Below are 18,428 nucleotides of genomic sequence, written 5' to 3'. Positions count from 1 at the left end.
TAAACTTCTATTCATCCTTCAAAACCCTGGTCAAGTGCTCTCTTGTCTCTGACGGTTTCTCTAATATCCAAAGATAAAAATACTTAGTCATCTTTGCACTCTTGGCCATGTCCGTTTTTATCTATTACAACTTTTATCAGTAGATCAACATGGTCAGGGCCACATCCCAAATTCACCACTTGCTACCTGATAAACTTTAGGCTTCTGCTCCAAGCCTCAATTCTGTCAAATATAAGGTGTAAGAACCAAGTAGCACCACATAACAATGGTGAGTGCCACCTTCTCAGTGAGCTGCACTAAATCGACTGTTATATCTGTCCCTCCGTCCAGACAGAGGGACAGGGTTCATGAGAAGATGGACCATAACTGATTCGCTCTGTCGTCCACGGTCACGACCATTCACATGGCAGGTGCTTACGAGACATCTGTTAAGTTACTGAATGAGCAAAAGAATAAAGCTATGAACCTGTGCGGCAATCTCTTTTTATGAGGAGCTCTGTCTACATGTACAATATCTTGAGAAAGGAACAGGTGTGTCAATTTTGTTGGTGTTTTAGAGTCTAACAGAGTAAAAGCATAGGAAATTTGTTTCCCCAGGCAAATTTTTTTATTAATATTAAATCATAGCTGTGTACATTAATGCGATCATGGGGCACCATACATTGGTTTTATAACATGTTTACATGGATGGAGCTGGAACATATTCTTCTTAGTAAAGTATCTCAAGAATGGAAGAAAAAGTATCCAATGTACTCAGCCCTACTATGAAACTAATTTTTGGCTTTCCTATGAAAGCTATAACCCAGGCAAATATTTTTAAAGATTTCATAAACTGTGTGTGTATTATCCACACACACCCTAAATGTCAATATCTGTAATGAGTCTTAGCTAAAAGTTGGCTAAATTATTCTTATCACAATAGGATAATAGCTCCAGAATCATTAAATCAATCAAGTAAATAATATTAATTTAAAGGACTCCATAATTATACATTTACTTGATAATTATATGCCTTAAGCAAATATATAATTAGAATTTTTTAAAAAGCATGTGCTCTGTCTAAAAGGGGAAAACATGAAAGCATAAACAAAACCCCCCAAAAAAAACCTAAAGAGGAATTCATCAGAGCAGGCTGTTTTCACAGCTCTCCAGGGTTCCAGGATCATGCTGCATACACAGCACACACACACCACAGACATGCCACAGACACACCAGGCCCACGCCACACACTACACACACGCCAGGCCCACCCACCACACACTACACACACGCCATGCACACATCACACACACGCCACACACAACCACACACACGCCAGGCCCACCCACTACACACTACACACACGCCACACATAACCACACACACGCCAGGCCCACCCACCACACACTACACACACACCATGCACACATCACACACACCACACACACCACACACAACCACACACATGCAGGCCCACCCACCACACACTACACACACGCCATGCACACATCACACACACACCACACACAACCACACACATGCCAGGCCCACCCACCACACACTGCACACATCACACACACACCACATACAACTACACACACGCCATGCACACATCACACACACACCAGGCCCACCCACCACACACTACACACACGCCACACACAACTCACACACGCCAGGCCCACCCACCACACACTACACACACGCCATGCACACACAGACACACTACACACAACCACACACACACCATGCACACATCACACACACGCCATACACAACTACACACACACCATGCACACATCACACACACATCAGGCCCACCCACCACACACGCCATGCACACATCACACACACCACACACAACTACACACACGCCAGGCCCACCTACCACACACTACACACACGCCATGCACACATCACACACACGCCACACACAACTACACACATGCCAGGCCCACCTACCACACACTACACACACGCCATGCACACATCACACACACCACACACAACTACACACACGCCTGGCCCACCCACCACACACTACACACACGCACGCCACACACAACTACACACACGCCAGGCCCACCTACCACACACTACACACACGCCATGCACACATCACACACACCACACACAACTACACACACGCCTGGCCCACCCACCACACACTACACACACGCACACCACACACAACTACACACACGCCAGGCCCACCCACCGCACACTACATACACGCCATGCACACATCACACACACCACACACAACTACACACACGCCAGGCCCACCCACCACACACTACACACACGCACACCACACACAACTACACACATGCCAGGCCCACCCACCACACACTACATACACGCCATGCACACATCACACACACCACACACAACTACACACACGCCAGGCCCACCCACCACACACTACACACATGCCATGCACATACCACACACGTGGTACACACATGCCAGGCCCACAAGCCATACACACATCACACACACACCACACACAACCACACATGCCACACAGAGAGGGTGTGAGGGGGGATAGCAGGAAGGTCTGGGTGTGGACAGTGTGATGGTCACACAGCTCCGTGAGTATGATTAATGTCACTGAATTGCACGCTTACAAGCGGTTAAAATGATGCTCATGTTATGTGTGTTTTACCACAGGCATCTGTGACAGGAGAGGAAGCAGACGGCTGAACTCCCCAAAGCCCACCCAGATCTCATTGCACAGCGGAGCCACAGCCCCAAACGCAGGCTAAGAAGGTGCGACTCAGGCTCTTTTCACAAGATGGCGCCGAAAGCGAAGAAGGAAGCTCCTGCCCCTCCCACAGCCGCAGCCAAAGCAAAGGCACTGAAGGCCAAGAAGGCAATGCTAAAAGGCACCCACAGCCACAAAAAAACGAAGATCCGTACATCACCCACCTTCCAGCGGCCAAAGACTCTGAGGCTCCAGAGGCAGCCCAAATATCCTCAGAAGAGCGCCCCCAGGAGAAACAAGCTTGACCACTATGCCATCATCAAGTTCCCCCTGACCACTGAGTCTGCCGTGAAGAAGACAGAAGACAACAACACACTTGTGTTCATTGTGGATGTCAAAGCCAACAAGCACCAGATTAAACAGCCTGTAAAGAAGCTCTATGACATTGATGTAGCCAAGGTCAACACCCTGATCAAGCCTGACGGCGAGAAGAAGGCATATGTTTGACTGGCTCCTGATTATGATGCTTTGGATGTTGCCAACAAAATTGGGATTATCTACACCTAGTCCAGCTGGCCAATTCTAAATATATAACTTTTCACCATAAAAAAAAAAAAAAGAAAGTGTGACTCAGACACTGCACCTGGTGCCAGGACATCACTGTCAGCGCCGTACTTTTACTTCCTCATGGGGGACTGTGGCCGTGAAAAGCCCGAACCCTGAGGCTAACACTCCCGCAGCCCACATGGACCTCACTTTGGTGAGGCAACATCTCTGCTGCGCTGAGACCACACACGGCCCATCCTAGCCTCTTCTGCAAACATGGGGGAATGTGTCACCCAGAAAGGTTCTAAACACAAAAGCTAATCAAAACCCAGAATGATGACCCTCAGCAAAGTAAATCTTCCTGGACACAGCCTGTCTCTGCCACCACCACCCACCAACGTCCCCAAATACGCCAACAATCCCATAAAACATAAAGTGACAGAGCTCAGGTTTCCAGCCCAGAAATGTGCACTGCAGACAGAGCCAGACGCTTGCTCATCTGTAAGTAAACAGTCCCCACTTCTGGTCCTCACCAACACCAGTATTGGTGGAAGACTCTGCCCTCCACACCCATCAAAGTCAGGCCAAGTGCAGTCCTAGCACGCCGCTAAATGGAGGAGGAAGGAGTGCTTCCTGTCCTCCTGGACTGGAAGGTGGAGACAAAAGAAACCTTTCTAATCCTGCACCAGTGACTGACGTGCTGAGGGACTCACGGTGTGAGTGCCCCAGACAGAAAGGCCTCGGGGTCGCAGAGAGCTGAGGCCACACCAGAACGGACTGACATGAGACGTAGACTGTGGGGCTGTGGTCCTGGAAAGGAACGAGGGCTGAGGGGGACATGTCCGAGGACCCAGGTCCATTCTGCCAAATTCTGGGGTGACCTAGAAAGGGCTAGGGGTGCAGTGCAATCTTTTGTTTCAGGGGAAGGAAATGGAAAAGTCTGTGCAGGTGGAAATTCTCCCTCAGCAAAGTCGGGCTAACAGAGAAGGGGCCAGAGGGTATGGGGCTTTCTAGGGAGAAGCTGAGACAAGGAGATGGCGTGTGAAGGCCAGGTAGGGGTGGGGTGGGGGTCAGGGGTCAGAGGTGGAGAGGTAGAAGGGTAGGGGTCAGGGGTGGGAGGGTCAGGGGCCGAGACGTGGGGGTGCACCCCTGGGGTGGAGGGGTCAGTGGTAGGAGGTAGGAGGGTAGGAGTCAGGGATGGGAGGGTAGCAAGGTAGGAGTGGGGTGGGGGTCAGAGGTGGAGAGGGGCTCAGGGATAGGAGTCAGGGGTGGGAGGGTCAGGGGCCGGGATGTGGGCATGCACCCCTGGTGGCAGCTGGGGTCTCGGACAGTGAAGACAGCAGCAGATGAAGCCAGAGCAGCAGGCCAAGGCCAGTCACGAGGAGCCTCACAGGTCACATTCTACGATTTGCAGATGAGAAATGACAGAGTCACGCAGGCTTTGACACTCAACTGTTCCCTTTACCACTCCCCTGAGCAGGTGTTAATAATAATTTGTATTCACCCCTAGAATGCCGGGGGATACTCTACCCAACCAGGCTTAAGTGCCTTGAGAACACAAGCCAAACATTTATTTTATATCAATAGTGTTCAACAATTCTTGGTGTATTTATGCTTTTAAGAAGCATGGTTAGCCACATAGGGCACTGTTTTAGGAATCCAATAAAATAAACACGTTCCTGCTCTTCAAGAGCACTTGAGAGCAGCCTGGGTGAATGTTTCACATGCAATTCCTGATTCCTTTGATAAAGCGTTAAGTCTAATCGCAAAATCTACAGTTACACTAATAACTTTGAAGATATCTTCATAGAAATTGTTTTTTATAAATACTTTACAAAGAGACATTATCATATGTATGAGTGCTTCCATGATGATATTATATCTTTATTTACTTTCAGAGGGAAAATGTTTCAGAATACCATAGATCTTTGAAGATCAAATAAAACTTCCATACAACATTGTACAGGAGATCTCTCAGTCCTTCAGTAATGCAAATTATGGCACTGCCTTAGTCTTCAAACAAGAAAAATCAATTCAAAAGATTTGCATTGAGTTGGCGAAAAAAAAAAAAATCCACATTCTTGTTTGATGTTAATTCACTTGCTCTGAACTAGGTAATAGATGGAATAAGAGTTGGAAGGTTAGTTTATTACAGTGGATTTTAAGGAGCTGCATTTAAAGTCTCCATTACAGAGTGGCAATTTAGATCAAGCCGGCTCAGGACGGTTTACCAGCACCTCTGAAAAAGTAGTGCCCGCAGCAGCAGCAGCAGCAGCTCCCAGGAAGGTGAAGGAGAAGTGGGGTCCCCTCCTTCCTGCCCCTCCTGAATCACAAGTCTGCATGTAACAAGCCTGGCAGATGATTCCCACCCACATGAAAATTCAAGGCTGCTCTGAGAACATGCTGAACAACCAGCCTCTAACCTCATCTCCCACATCATGTGGCGTGTGGGCAGGAAGGGGGCTCAGAGCACATGGGCCACCTTCCCGCGTGCCCTGCAGACCTGCACACTGAGGCTCAGAGATCACCAACAGGAATGGACTTCAGAGCAGATGCTCCAGTGTCAAAGCTGAACCCCAGATACAGCTCACCGTCACCGGCACCGTTCTGCACAAGTGAAAACAAGTTTCACCTTCAAAGGGTCCACCTTCAAACAGGTAGTAAGCACGGTTCACTGACAGACCCAGATCGAAACTGCAAGTCAATTATATCTAAAGGCTACATTAAAAATATTTGAAGATGCTCTTAAGAGAAAAAAAGCCTGAATTTAGAAAAAGCCAAGAATTGAGTGGCTGCAATATCAGGCTTGATATCAGATACAAGATGCAAACCTAAGCCAGCTCAAATAGTTTCTTCACCAGATTGAAACTAGGAATATTTCTCTGCCTAGTTCAAAAATCTCTTTAAAAAGATCTTCCAGTTTTCCCAAGTAACACTGTCAGCCCAGGGTGATGGTTAATAACACAAGCCTCATGCCACTTGGACAAGTCACCGTATGCGTCTGTGCCTCAGTTTCTCCATCGACTTCCAAGGACTGAGACTAAGTGTGCACGGCACGGTCTCAGCAGGGTGGGACACTCTAAGAGCCTCTGTACTCACTGCTGTTACCAGGGATGGTGTCACCAAAGCTGCAGTGTGCACTGCTCAGGCCCCACCGAGGAGAGAGGCCCAGACACTGAATGTCAGAAGTATATTTCCATTAATACCAGTGTTGCTGTACCAGTTCCTGCCCCACCTGGATGCTCCCGTGACAGTAAGAGAAGGTCAGAGCATGACTACGTCAGGGTACAAGGTCAGCCAGCTGCCCCGTTCTCATCTCCACCTTGAGCCTCACAAATCTGTGCCAAGGAGCCACCAGCCAACCACAGCCCTGAGACCCCAACTCCTCTCACTAACAGACACATTTTCCTATAAATGTCCTCACCCAGGAAAACCTTCAGAACATCTCCTAACAGCCTAATGAATACTCAGTGCGTAGAAGGGTCCAGAGTTTAAGGGTTTTTCTTAGCTTCACAGGCCTCAGGGAAAAGCTCCGAGGATCTTCTGCAGGTGGGAAAAAGCTGTTAGGCCTTCCACCCCGTGGCCCCAGGGCTACCCAGGAATCAGCTTCTTACCCGGCTGTGAAACTTGGCAGTTCGGTAAGATTTGGGTGACAGATTGTACACCGTGTAGTGGTCAAGATGTCTGGAATCCAGAAAGCTCCGGATGTCGTCAACCTGATTCCGGAATCCTATGTCGACACTGTCCAGTGGGCAGGACATCACTAGGAGAGGCCACACAGAGAGAGCGGCCACGCAGGCCAGCGGCCGTCAGGGGCAGCAGTTGAAAGTTGAACCAAAGAAGAATTAATATAAAAGGAAGATGCTTACCAATAATTCTGGAGGTAATGTAAGTGAAGTCTAAATCTCCCTTAGTGTAGCTAAAATCAAGACAAAAAAGAGCATTCAATAAAATGATCCAAACATGCCAGCCGGCTCTCTCCCTCACCTGCACGTCTCACAGGGACACTCCTCACTGGCCTGGTGGGCAGCCGGCTCTCTCCCTCACCCGCAGGTCTCACAGGGACACTCCTCGTTGGCCTGGCGGGCAGCCGGCTCTCTCCCTCACCCGCACAGCTCACAGGGACACTCCTCGCTGGCCTGGCGGGCAGCCAGCTCTCTCCCTCACCCGCACGTCTCACAGGGACACTCCTTGCTGGCCTGGCGGGCACCCGGCGCTCTCCCTCACCCACAGGTCTCACAGGGACACTCCTCGCTGGCCTGGTGGGCAGCCAGCTCTCTCTCTCACCCGCAGGTCTGATAGGGACATTCCTTGCTGGCCTGGTGGGCAGCCAGTTCTCTCCCTCACCCGCACGTCTCACAGGGACACTCCTCGTTGGTAGGCATATTTGCTGCCTCCACCCTTCACTCTGAAAGGACTCATCACCGAGAGGAGACTACCCACGGGCTTGGGGACTAAATGCACATCCACATGGTGCATCCCTCTGCCCTTGCAGAGGAAAAAATTGCTCTCCCCCAATGAAAGGTTCTGAACCCAAGGAAGAAAGAGTGCAAAACAAAGGAAAATGGAATCCCCATTCTGTAGAAATCATGTGGTCTTTACTTCCACCTGGATGCAGGTGGGGTGAAACCAAGAAAAGAATTCCACACGTGGGTTATGGGGATCGGGGACGTAAAGGGTCAGGGAGGGCAGCAGTCGGCGGCCTTCCTATTTCCTGGGGGGACATGAACCTGACCCTGCCTGGGTGGGGCAGGTACACCTTTTTCTATCACCCAAACACTGCTTATTGTTAACACTGATAGTTCCCAATGTTTCTTTTTTTTCTTTTTTTGCAGAGACAGTATCTCACTCTAACCCTCGGTAGAGTGTGGTGGCATCACACAGCTCACAGCAACCTCCAGCTCCTGGGCTTAGGTGATTCTCTTGCCTCAGCCTCCGAAGTAGTTGGGACTACAGGCGCCCACCACAACACCTGGCTGTTTTTTTTTTGTTGTTCTTGCAGTTTGGCTGGAGCCGGGTTTGGACGACCACCCTTGGTATGTGGGGCCGGTGCCCTACCCACTGAGCCACAGGCACTGCCCATTTCCCAATGTTTTGCCTACGTGGAAATATCTCCCATAATTGTAAGAGGCTAAGGGGCCAGGAAGAAGAGATTGAGAAAGAATGAACAATTCTATTCTGCCACCAGGCAGGCCTGGGTGGAAATCCAAGATGAGATTTGATCAACACACCAGACTTGACTTTTGAATTCATGATTTAGAACAGCATATTGTAAATTAAAGTGACCCTAGATTTTCTAATATCCAAGAATATAAAATAATTCATATCAAAATAGCCGGGTGTTGTGGCGGGCGCCTGTAGTCCCAGCTACTTGGGAGGCTGAGGCAAGAGAATTGCTTAAGCCCAGGAGTTGAAGATTGCTGTGAGCTGTGTGAGGCCACGGCACTCTACTGAGGGCCATAAAGTGAGACTCTGTCTCTACAAAAAAAAAAAATTCATATCGCCTGCTTTTAGGAATGTTCATACAGTGAAAGCACAGAAAACTTCTCCCACTAAATAAATTCTAAAGGGCTGGTAGGTTGGAAAACAGCATTCTGCCCTGACCCTAAGCCACAGGTAGTGCTTACTGACACCTGCACACTAGCTCATTACTCTTCAAACCACCCAAAGACAAAAATCCTGTCACATCTAAAACTCAGAGAAACTAATTAACCTGCCTTAGGCCAAAAACTTAACAAGGGAGGATTTTGTTAGAACTCAGGATATTTGATTCAACACCCAGGGAGAGCAGCCACGGCCCTCTCCTACAGTAGTGAACTGGGTCCTGCCAATGGACTCAACTTGATGGCTGTCCTGACAGTGCTGAGCTATCAGAACCTACACAATTATGTCATAAAACTGATTCTTAGACCACATCAGCACTTGGCAGGTAACCAGACCCTTCCAGGGCCTGGTGAAAAGGTGTGCGAACCTGGTGACAGACCGTGTAACTCTGGAGGATGTGTCTGTGTCCACACCTGGTGACAGACTGTGTGACTCTGGAGGACACGTCTTTGTGCATAGCTGGTGACAGACCATATGACTCTGGAGGATGCATCTGTCTGTATACCTGGCGACAGACCGTGTGACTCTGGAGGGCAAGTCTGTGTGCACACCTGGTGACAGACTGTGTGACTCTGGAGGATGTGTCTGTGTCCACACTTGATGACAGACCGTGTGACTCTGGAGGGTGAGTTTGTGTCCACACCTGGTGACAGAACATGTGACTCTGGAGGGTGAGTCTGTGTCCACACCTGGTGACAGACCATGTGACTCTGGAGGATGTGTCTGTGTCCACACCTAGTGACAGACCATGTGACTCTGGAGGACACGTCTTTGTGCATAGCTGGTGACAGACCATATGACTCTGGAGGATGCATCTGTCTGTGTACCTGGTGACAGACCATGTGACTCTGGAGGGTGAGTCTGTGTCCACACCTGGTGACAGACCGTGTGACTCTGGAGGGCGAGTCTGTGTGCACACCTGGTGACAGATCGTGTGACTCTGGAGGGCGAGTCTGTGTGCACACCTGGTGACAGACCATGTGACTCTGGAGGATGTGTCTGTGTCCACACTTGATGACAGACCGTGTGACTCTGGAGGATGTGTCTGTGTCCATACCTGGTGACAGACTGCGTGACTCTGGAGGACATGTCTTTGTGCATACCTGGTGACAGACTGTATGACTCTCGAGGACGTGTCTTTGAGGGTGTCTTTCAAGTTGTCCTTCAAGTTACTGAAGAGCCTCCCTGCACCTCCCTTCACCATGTCGAACAGACCTCCCCCATAGCTGGGCTCCATGTCTGGAGACGAGGCACCTGCCAAGAGAAAAGAGAAATGGGGTGAAGGCCCCCGATACACCGAGCAGCTACGCCCTTCATCCCTGCACCAGGTAGATGTCTGAATAAGTCTGGGACATTGTTCCTGCAAGTCAGGCCCTGCTTCAGGCCTGAGAGGCTTTTGGTCCTGAGAGGAGACTGAAGTCAGTTCTTACTGAGCTCCAGGGACAGAAACCTCTGGAGCTACCCAGCCCAACACCGTCACCACCAGCCACAGCAGCAAGTGAGTGCCTGACGTAAGGCTGGTCCAGACTGGAAAGGGCTGTGCGTGTAAAACACAACAAATTTCAGATTTGGTGCAAAAAATGAACAAACAAAAGAATGTAAAATACTTTGGTCTTTTGATATTGATTACATGTTGATAGTATTTTAGATTTACTAAATTACATAAATCATACCATTAAAATTAAATTCCCCTATTCCTATTAACTTTCTCAGTGCGGACCCTAGGGAATTTGGCACTGGACATGTGGCCTGCATTGTGGGGCTCTCCGACCACTTCCGCAGCAGGGAGGGCAGAGGTCAGCACCAGCGAGGCTAGGGCCTCGGTGCCCTCCATGCAGCCCACTGTGCCAGGAGCCCCGTTCCACGGCTGCACCTCAAAGCCACAGTTCGCTCCCTCATGAAGACTTCTTCTGAAGGAGCATAACAGCTTTTAGGTCTTGGGATGCACCATGGTCACCGGTGTTACTTGCCAAGTATCCCTGGCCTCTTCCCGACAGCCTCATGACCTTGCACCCTCTGGGCCTGTGCTCAGCTCCCATCCTGGTTTTTCTGTCCCACCAGGCTGTTTGGGGCCCAACATTGCTGGGTGAGCTTTGAGAGGCATCCTGTGCACCTCGGGACTTGAGAGCAACCCTGACTCTACCCATCTCTACTCACTGGACACTGGTAGTACCTGCCCCTACCCTATGCCACCACCCCACCCCCAGAGTCATAACAACCACAGACATCTCCAGATATTGGCAAATAGCCCCAGGTGGGGCCGATCCCTCATAGGAAACCATCACTCCAGCCTCTGCTGTGCAGGTGGTGGGTGCACACTTCCAGGTACAACGCTGACCGTGTGAGTGAGTGCGAGACTCTGCATCCTTCTCTCCTCTCCTCCTCTCCTCCCCTCTCTCTCCCCTGCGCTCTCCTCCCCTCCTCCCTCTCTCCCTCTCTCTTTCTCCCTTTCTCTTACCCATAACAAACAGGAAGGTTCGAGACTGGCTGTTCTGCCCAGGACTCCCGGGTCCTTGAGCACGGAGCCATGTGGCAGAGCTCCCAGCTGACCTCTGATGAATATTCAGTATGACAGAGAAACACCCCTCTGTTCCTAGAATCCACCAGTATTTTGAGACCATTCATTGTCATGGTCTGTAAAGGCCAATGCCAGCCTGAGGGGATGGACACCCCAATTACCACAACTGAAGTAATTCAAATTGTTGTGTCTCCATCAAAACATCACATACTGTGTGCCCACAATACTTTTTAAAATAATATAAAATAAAATATTAGGATTCCAGGCCCCCAAAACAAAACAAGACAGGACAGATGCAGGAAGGAGGCTCTGTGGGGAGGAGGAGGCTGGTGTGAGCAGCGGCCAGGCCGGCACAGATGCTGGACGGTCGAGCACACTGCTCGTTCACACGTGGTTGCTCCCAGCCTGGCCACTCCTAGCTGTGTGATCTTGGAAGTCAGTCTTCCTAAGTGTCCTTCTTCCCGTGTGTAAAACAGTGATAAAAGTCGTGTCTACTTCACAAGGACAGTGACTAACAAATCTGGGAACTAGTACTCTGCTCTGCCACACCCTGAATTTCCCACATTGGTGATATTTTTAATCTTTGTTCACTTTTCAACTATATGATGACAAAGGGCAAGAATGACATCCATTCTTTTTTTTAAGAAAGATTACAATATATAATATTTTAAATGACTATAGAATAATAAAAATACTCAAGTATTAGAACACAATAACTAAGAAAATGCCGTAAGGGCTATGTTAACCAGTTTGATGAAAATATTTCAAATGGTATATAAAACCAGCACATTGTACCCCATGATTGCATTATTATACACAGCTATGATTTAGTAAAAAAAAAAAAGAAAGAACTATGATTAGGCCACTTACTGCCTGTTTAGTACTTTTCTAAGCATTTTACCTGTATTCATGTATTTTATCCTCATAGCATCCCTGTAAGTATATAATATTACTATTCCCATTTTATAGATCAGAAAACTGAGCACAAAGGTCAAGAAACTCATCTAAGGGTGTAGAAGCCAGTGAGTAAACGGCAAAACTGGGGCTGAGCCCCAGGCAACCCTTCCAACCACACACATCTTTCTTTTCCTGATACTATCCTTCATTTTATACTTACTATTAAAATTAATTTCTTTAAACTTATATTACATATGTTTGGATCCATAACAAATACATTATTTTCCGTGTTTTCAAGCTATATGTAAATGGTTTTCTGTTTGTATTGTTCTGCAACTTTTCACTCATCTTTGTTTAAAATGCATCTATTTAGCTTTAGTTCACGTAATGTATGTATCAATTTCCCATTGATGGACACGCAAGTTGTCTGTTATAACAAATGACATAGTTAGGAACACACACCTTTGATCACATATGGGAGACTCTAAGTCATATGCAGGAATGTAATTTGCTGGTAGATGAGGTGAGCACAACTTTGAATTTCTAGATACGACAAATCATCTTCAAAAGTCATTATACCAGGTTAACTCCCACAAGTAGAACATCTGAGCACAGTTGCACTCCATATTCTCCTAAACACTGGTGTCAACAAACTTCAAAACTCTTACCAATTTGGCAAATATAAATCCATATTTCATTTTGGTTTTACTTTGTGATTTCCCTGAGGACTAGTGAGATGAAAGGTCTTTTACTGTGTTAACTGGCCAGACAGCCAGTCTTTAAATCGCATTTCTGGGACCTCCTGTACTCCAACCGCTCCCACATACACTTGTCAGTGCAGGTGCCTGGCAGGTCCTCCCTCTGTGCTCACAGGCACTACGGACACCCCCCACAGACGCCCGTCAGAGGCAGAGCCCACACGTGCACCAGGTCCCCTGCTTGGACCTGTGATGGCACAGCCTCACACAGTGGAGACAGGGAGAGTTTCCTATTCCCATGTTACAGATGAGGAAACAGAAGCTTGAGGAGGAAAATGAATGCACCTAAGATCTCAGCTGACAACTGGGAGCAGTTCGCACCTGGATCTGTATGAGTGATCCCAGCACCTAAGCCAGTCTGTCGTTTCACACTGTGCTACAGATCCAGAGCCCTACCTGCCTTGCAGGCACTGCCTCTCCCCCACCCACTTCCCTCCTCCCTCCCACCTGCACACCTCTCATCTGGCCGGTCCCAGCAGCAGATTCCCCTGCAATAAGCAGCCCCTCGAAGCCACTGCATCTGCCAGACCAGCCAATCTCATGACAGGGCAGCCAGAGCCAGTGTCCCCTACTGCCACACAGCCCTGAGTGAAACCCCATGAGGGGCCTGTGGGCAGCTCCACAGAGAAGAGCCAGCACCACCAATCTGAGAATGTTCTCTTGTGTTCTGTTTCCCTACAAGACAGGGAGCATCATTTCCCTTTAAACATATCTCCATTTAAAAGCCTGTATTGTGCTTTCATTTTAAATATGGTGAGGATATAGCAGCATAAAAAGTTTATCCTCCCTCATCTTCACCCAAGTCACCACTTTAGCTCGGATATCACATTGATTATCTACATGTCTCCTAACTCTCAACTTCACACTGGAACAGAACTCTGAGGCACCAATGTATTAACAGACGTGAGTTTCCTCAAATATCCCTCCAGCTGCAGGCCCTGCTCACTGGAGACCTCGGAGGCCAACGAGCCAGGGCCAGTCTGCGACCTTCGCATGCCCAGACTACATGTCGGACGATCCAGGACCCAACAAGAAGAGGGGCGTTATCTGACACTGCAGGGACATCAAGGTGGATATTCTGGCTTCCCCAATGAGCCACGTGAGTGCCAAAAGAGCAGATTCTGCAAAGAATATTTTAGTCTTAGCTAGTTGAAAGAAAGGGCAGAGAAGTTCTAAAAAATGACAGATTGGGAAGGGTGCAAACAGAAAGGGACATACAGATGGAAAAGCCGTGACCACAGAGCAGCAGGATCAGCACAAGGTCAGTACACCAAACCCTGGACACCAGACCTGCAACCACAGTGCAGGACATTCAGTCACCAAACCCCGGACACCAGACCTGCGACCACAGTGCAGGACAGTCAGTCACCAAACCCTGGACACCAGACCCACAACCATAGTGCAGGATGGTCAGTCACCAACCCGGGACACCAGACCCACGACCACAGTGCAGGACAGTCAGTCACCAAACCCGGACACCTGACCTGCAACCACAGTGCAGGATGGTCAGTCACCAAACCCAGACACCTGACCTGCGACCACAGTGCAGGACGGTCAGTCACCAATCCTGGACACCAGACCTGCAACCACAGTGCAGGACGGTCAGTCACCAAACGCAGACACCTGACCTGCAACCACAGTGCAGGACAGTCAGTCACCAACCCTGGACACCAGACCCACAACCATACAGCAGAGCCACAACCAGATGGCAGAGCCCTCACAGCCTGGGGAACATTCAGAGAATGAACCCCCAACTGCTTCTCCTCCGCTCCCAAAACAAGCATTTTCCTCTTTTCCTGCTCCCTCTGCCAGAAGTCATGTAGCCCTTTCTTTGTCTAGTTAACTATGCAGAGATCCTGGAGATCTCTCCCTTCTTTCTCCTTGTCATATGCTAACAAAGTTAAGTCGTAACCACTAAGTCACACAGTTCTTCCTTTGTTTTGTTAACTACGCTGGGATCATCCTGATCTTTCCACAAAGTTGAGTAGAAACCATTAACAAGATGGTTTGTCTTTGTTAAAGTCATTTACATTTTCCTATTGTACTATGTCTTTTGTTTATGCTATTTCCCCACATTGTCTATGCCACCTCCCCCTGGACAACCTGTACAGATACTATAAAATAAAGCTGATTATATGCTTTGGGGCTGGCTGCAGCCATCAGCTCAGTCCGTCCTCCGGTCCCAGCCTTTGTTTCCGTGTCATCTTTTGGGCTGTATTTTCCTCTTTCCCCACCAATTCCACTCTGGTTCACTTCCCTTCACCATGCTGGTTCACAACAGCAGGGTCAGCCACCAAACCCAGACAGAAGGGTCATTTCTTTTCTTTCTCTTTTTTTTTTTTTTAGAGACAGAGTCTCACTTTGTCACTCTTAGTGGAGTGCTATGGCGTCACAGCTCACAGCAACCTCCAGCTCTTGGGCTTAGGTGATTCTCTTGCCTCAGCCTCTCGAGTAGCTGGGACTACAGGCACCCACCACAACGCCCAGCTATTTTTTTGTTGCAGTTTGGCCAGGGCCAGGTTTGAACCTGCCACCCTCGGTATATGGGGCCGGCACCCTACCCACTGAGCCACAGGCACTGCCCCAGCCTGCTCATTTCTAATGACGTAATAAACAAGTTTCCCTTGGGACTCCTCTGCTCATGAGCCTGGAGTCAGTATCCCACTCCCCCAAATTGTAGGAATTCACCACGTGCATAACCTGACAGGCCTTATAGGTACAGTGACACAAAACTTAATTCTCCTGGGTGAGAGTTTCTGCCTCACAACTCTGCAAGTTGGGGGTTTGATCATTTATTTACATCCGGCTTCATTCTCAAAGTGATATGAGGCGGCTGAACAGTTATTTGGCAGTTCTATAATGAGGACAAGCACAAATGTCACAGTGGCCCCACACCGCCTTCATGGGGACACACGGGCAGAGCTGCGGCCACCGTCCAGGATCACTGTGCTGACTTGTTAGCTGAGGGAGAGACACTCAGACTGGGAGGGACGGAGAAGCCGGCAAGGCCTTGCCCAGGAGGATCTGAAAAGCACAGTGGTATTTCTGCCCCGTATGTCTGCCCTGCTCAGACAATATGAGAGGGTGGACACTGAAGTTTGTGAACCCATCCTAGCGCTATGTGCCTCATTGCTCATATCACTACGGTCATCTCTGAAGTATCCCTGGGGGAGCTGTGCCCCGATGCCAGTGCCCAGTCCCCACTTCAAAGCAATTCTGGAACTCTTTTTCTGAAACGGTCATCAGAACTGTTGTGGGATGAGGTCTGACTATTCAGTTCGTGAACTCATCCCAGGAAAAGTGCTTGGAGGTGACAGTAGGGATACACAACAACAAGGCATGGAGAACTTTTTCTAGGATGAATTCATAAACTTTACTCTCTGACCCCGGGCTGTGGATAATTCCACTTGGTGACCCCTAAGAAGGGGCACTCCCCACAAAGCACTGTCATCAAGAGGATAGTTTACAAATATTTAGCAAAAAAAAAGATCTTCATCAATGTACTATTTGTAATAGCAAAAAGCTATAAATGACACATTTATGCAATACTAAGGGAACTGGTTAAGCCACCGAAAGAACGCCATATAATTTAGTATTAAACTCCATGTCTACACGAGCACAGATGCTCAAGGCAAAGGGCTCGGTGAAAAACAAACAGGATTCAAAACACGTGCAGTGCAATCTTGTTTGTTTGGTTTTTTTTTTAATCTTTTTATATTTTATCTTTTTAGAGACAGAGTCTCACTCTGTTGCTGAGGTAGAGTGCCGTGGTGTCATAGCTCACAGCAACCTGAAACTCTTGGGGTCAAACGATCCTCCTGCCTCAGCCTCCTGAGTAGCTGGGACTGCAAGTGCCTGCCACAACACCACAACACCTGGGCTAGTTTTTTGTTTTGTTTTGTTTTTTCTATTTTTAGTAGAGACAGGGTCTCACTCCTGCTCAGGCTGATCTCTAACTCCTGAGCTCAAGCAATCCACCTGCCTCAGCCTCCCAGAGTGCTGGGATTATAGGCATGAGCCACCACACCTGGTCCCAATCTCATTTTTGTAAAAGAAAAATATTTGAGTTTAGAAAGATTCAGAGGATTTAATAAATACAAAATTATGCTAACTCAAGCTTACCAAATGCCCACCATGGGGGGGCCACCGACCTACACTCTCCCCATGTAGTAACGAACTTAATCTCTGCAGCCTCCCTCATCTTCCGTAAGAGGAAACGAGCAGGACCTTCGGTGATTCACCTAAAGTCCCACGGTCAGTGAGCCAGAATGGCACCCAGCTGAGCAGGTCCCTGTCGGCGATGTGCCCAAAGTTCCCCCGTAAGCATGGCCGGCACCAGGCCGGCTGCCCCGCATCAGGCTGTTACCCACTCCATTCTCAACACAAGCACAGTCATTGTATCCGGTGTAACTGGGAGAACAATGAGTTATTTTTGTTTATATGATTGCATTTCCTAAATTTTCTACAGTTTACATTTTTTACTTTTATGATTCAAACCACACTGTATAAACTAAATAAAACAGCCACGTGTTATACCATTAGGGCCAACGTGCCTTTCCTGAACATCTACGGAGACCACCCTCTGCCAGGGAGCACCTCAGCCAGCCTGGGAGGTGAACTAAGGCTGCCCACAGGTCTTCGGCAGGGGTCCCCAACACCAAGCAGCCTGGGGGCTGACCAGAGCGTCCCTCTGCACTTGACTTTCCAGGGCCTGACTTCCTCGTGGTAACTGTCTCAGCCTGCGAGCCAAGAGATGGAAAACCCTCTTGGCAACAGCCGCAGTTCTTGGGACATCAGTCTTCCTCAGTGGATCCTCAGAAACTCACCTCTTCTCTCGCCAGAACATCACATAGTTCTTATAGCTGTGAGTTTCTGCCCCACCGTGTTCAGGGCCAGCCCGTGGGGAGGTGACTGACATGGGGCCTTGGTGTCACCATCTGATCACACACATCCCTGGTCAATGGGGCCTCTTCTCTGTGGTCATTTAAAGCATCATGATGTTGAGAAGGCCTCATCCTCATTTCTACAACACTGGCAATGGCCTTGACACTACCATGACTGTGCCATTGACCCCGCTCTGGGAAAGTGCCATTGCCCCCCACAAAGCTTGACAGTGGGTGAGAGCCGGAGTCACACTGCTGAAGGCCTCAGCAGCCTTGTTCATAGCAGACTCTGGGCCTCTCAGCTTCCCAGCAGCTGGAGAAATGGATTGCAGGGGGGGCAACAACCAGACACACCCAGAGCAGCCCCCACTTTGGCTTCCAGACAGAACCTGCTTGGACGTCAGTCCCAGTGCACCCAGCTCCACGGAGCTATAGGGAAAGGGATGGACTTTGGGGACACAGGTCTTAGACTGTGCCTTGGTTTTCCCTTAAAAATTATGTGACCTTGAGCATGTCATTCCACTCCCCCAGGCCTC

At 48.9% G+C, this 18,428-nt stretch overlaps 2 protein-coding genes across 4 annotated transcripts in view; one reads left to right on the top strand and one right to left on the bottom strand.

The window, feature by feature from the left end:
• Positions 1-18,428, bottom strand: part of DNAJC6 (DnaJ heat shock protein family (Hsp40) member C6) — a 155,855-nt gene that overhangs the window by 47,892 nt on the left and 89,535 nt on the right. For all 3 annotated transcript variants that reach the window (XM_053590316.1, XM_053590317.1, XM_053590315.1), the window contains exons 2-4: positions 9,940-10,090; positions 7,102-7,151; positions 6,847-6,995 (exon numbers count right to left, since the gene is read on the bottom strand). In XM_053590316.1, coding sequence (XP_053446291.1) covers positions 6,847-6,995; positions 7,102-7,151; positions 9,940-10,090 — 350 coding nt within the window. The remainder of the gene's footprint in view (positions 1-6,846; positions 6,996-7,101; positions 7,152-9,939; positions 10,091-18,428) is intronic.
• LOC128585343 (60S ribosomal protein L23a-like) lies at positions 2,777-3,193 on the top strand. Its single transcript, XM_053590320.1, has one exon. It carries the CDS (start codon positions 2,777-2,779, stop codon positions 3,191-3,193), a length of 417 nt encoding a protein of 138 aa, XP_053446295.1.

Source organism: Nycticebus coucang, chromosome 5, assembly GCF_027406575.1.
Source record: "Nycticebus coucang isolate mNycCou1 chromosome 5, mNycCou1.pri, whole genome shotgun sequence".
Classification (NCBI taxonomy): Eukaryota; Metazoa; Chordata; class Mammalia; order Primates; family Lorisidae; genus Nycticebus; species Nycticebus coucang.
This window is presented reverse-complemented; position numbering and strand designations above follow the sequence as displayed.

Excerpts from the sequence above, each read along its gene's own strand:
- LOC128585343 (XM_053590320.1), top strand. The coding sequence starts at position 2,777 with ATGGCGCCGAAAGCGAAGAAGGAAGCTCCTGCCCCTCCCACAGCCGCA.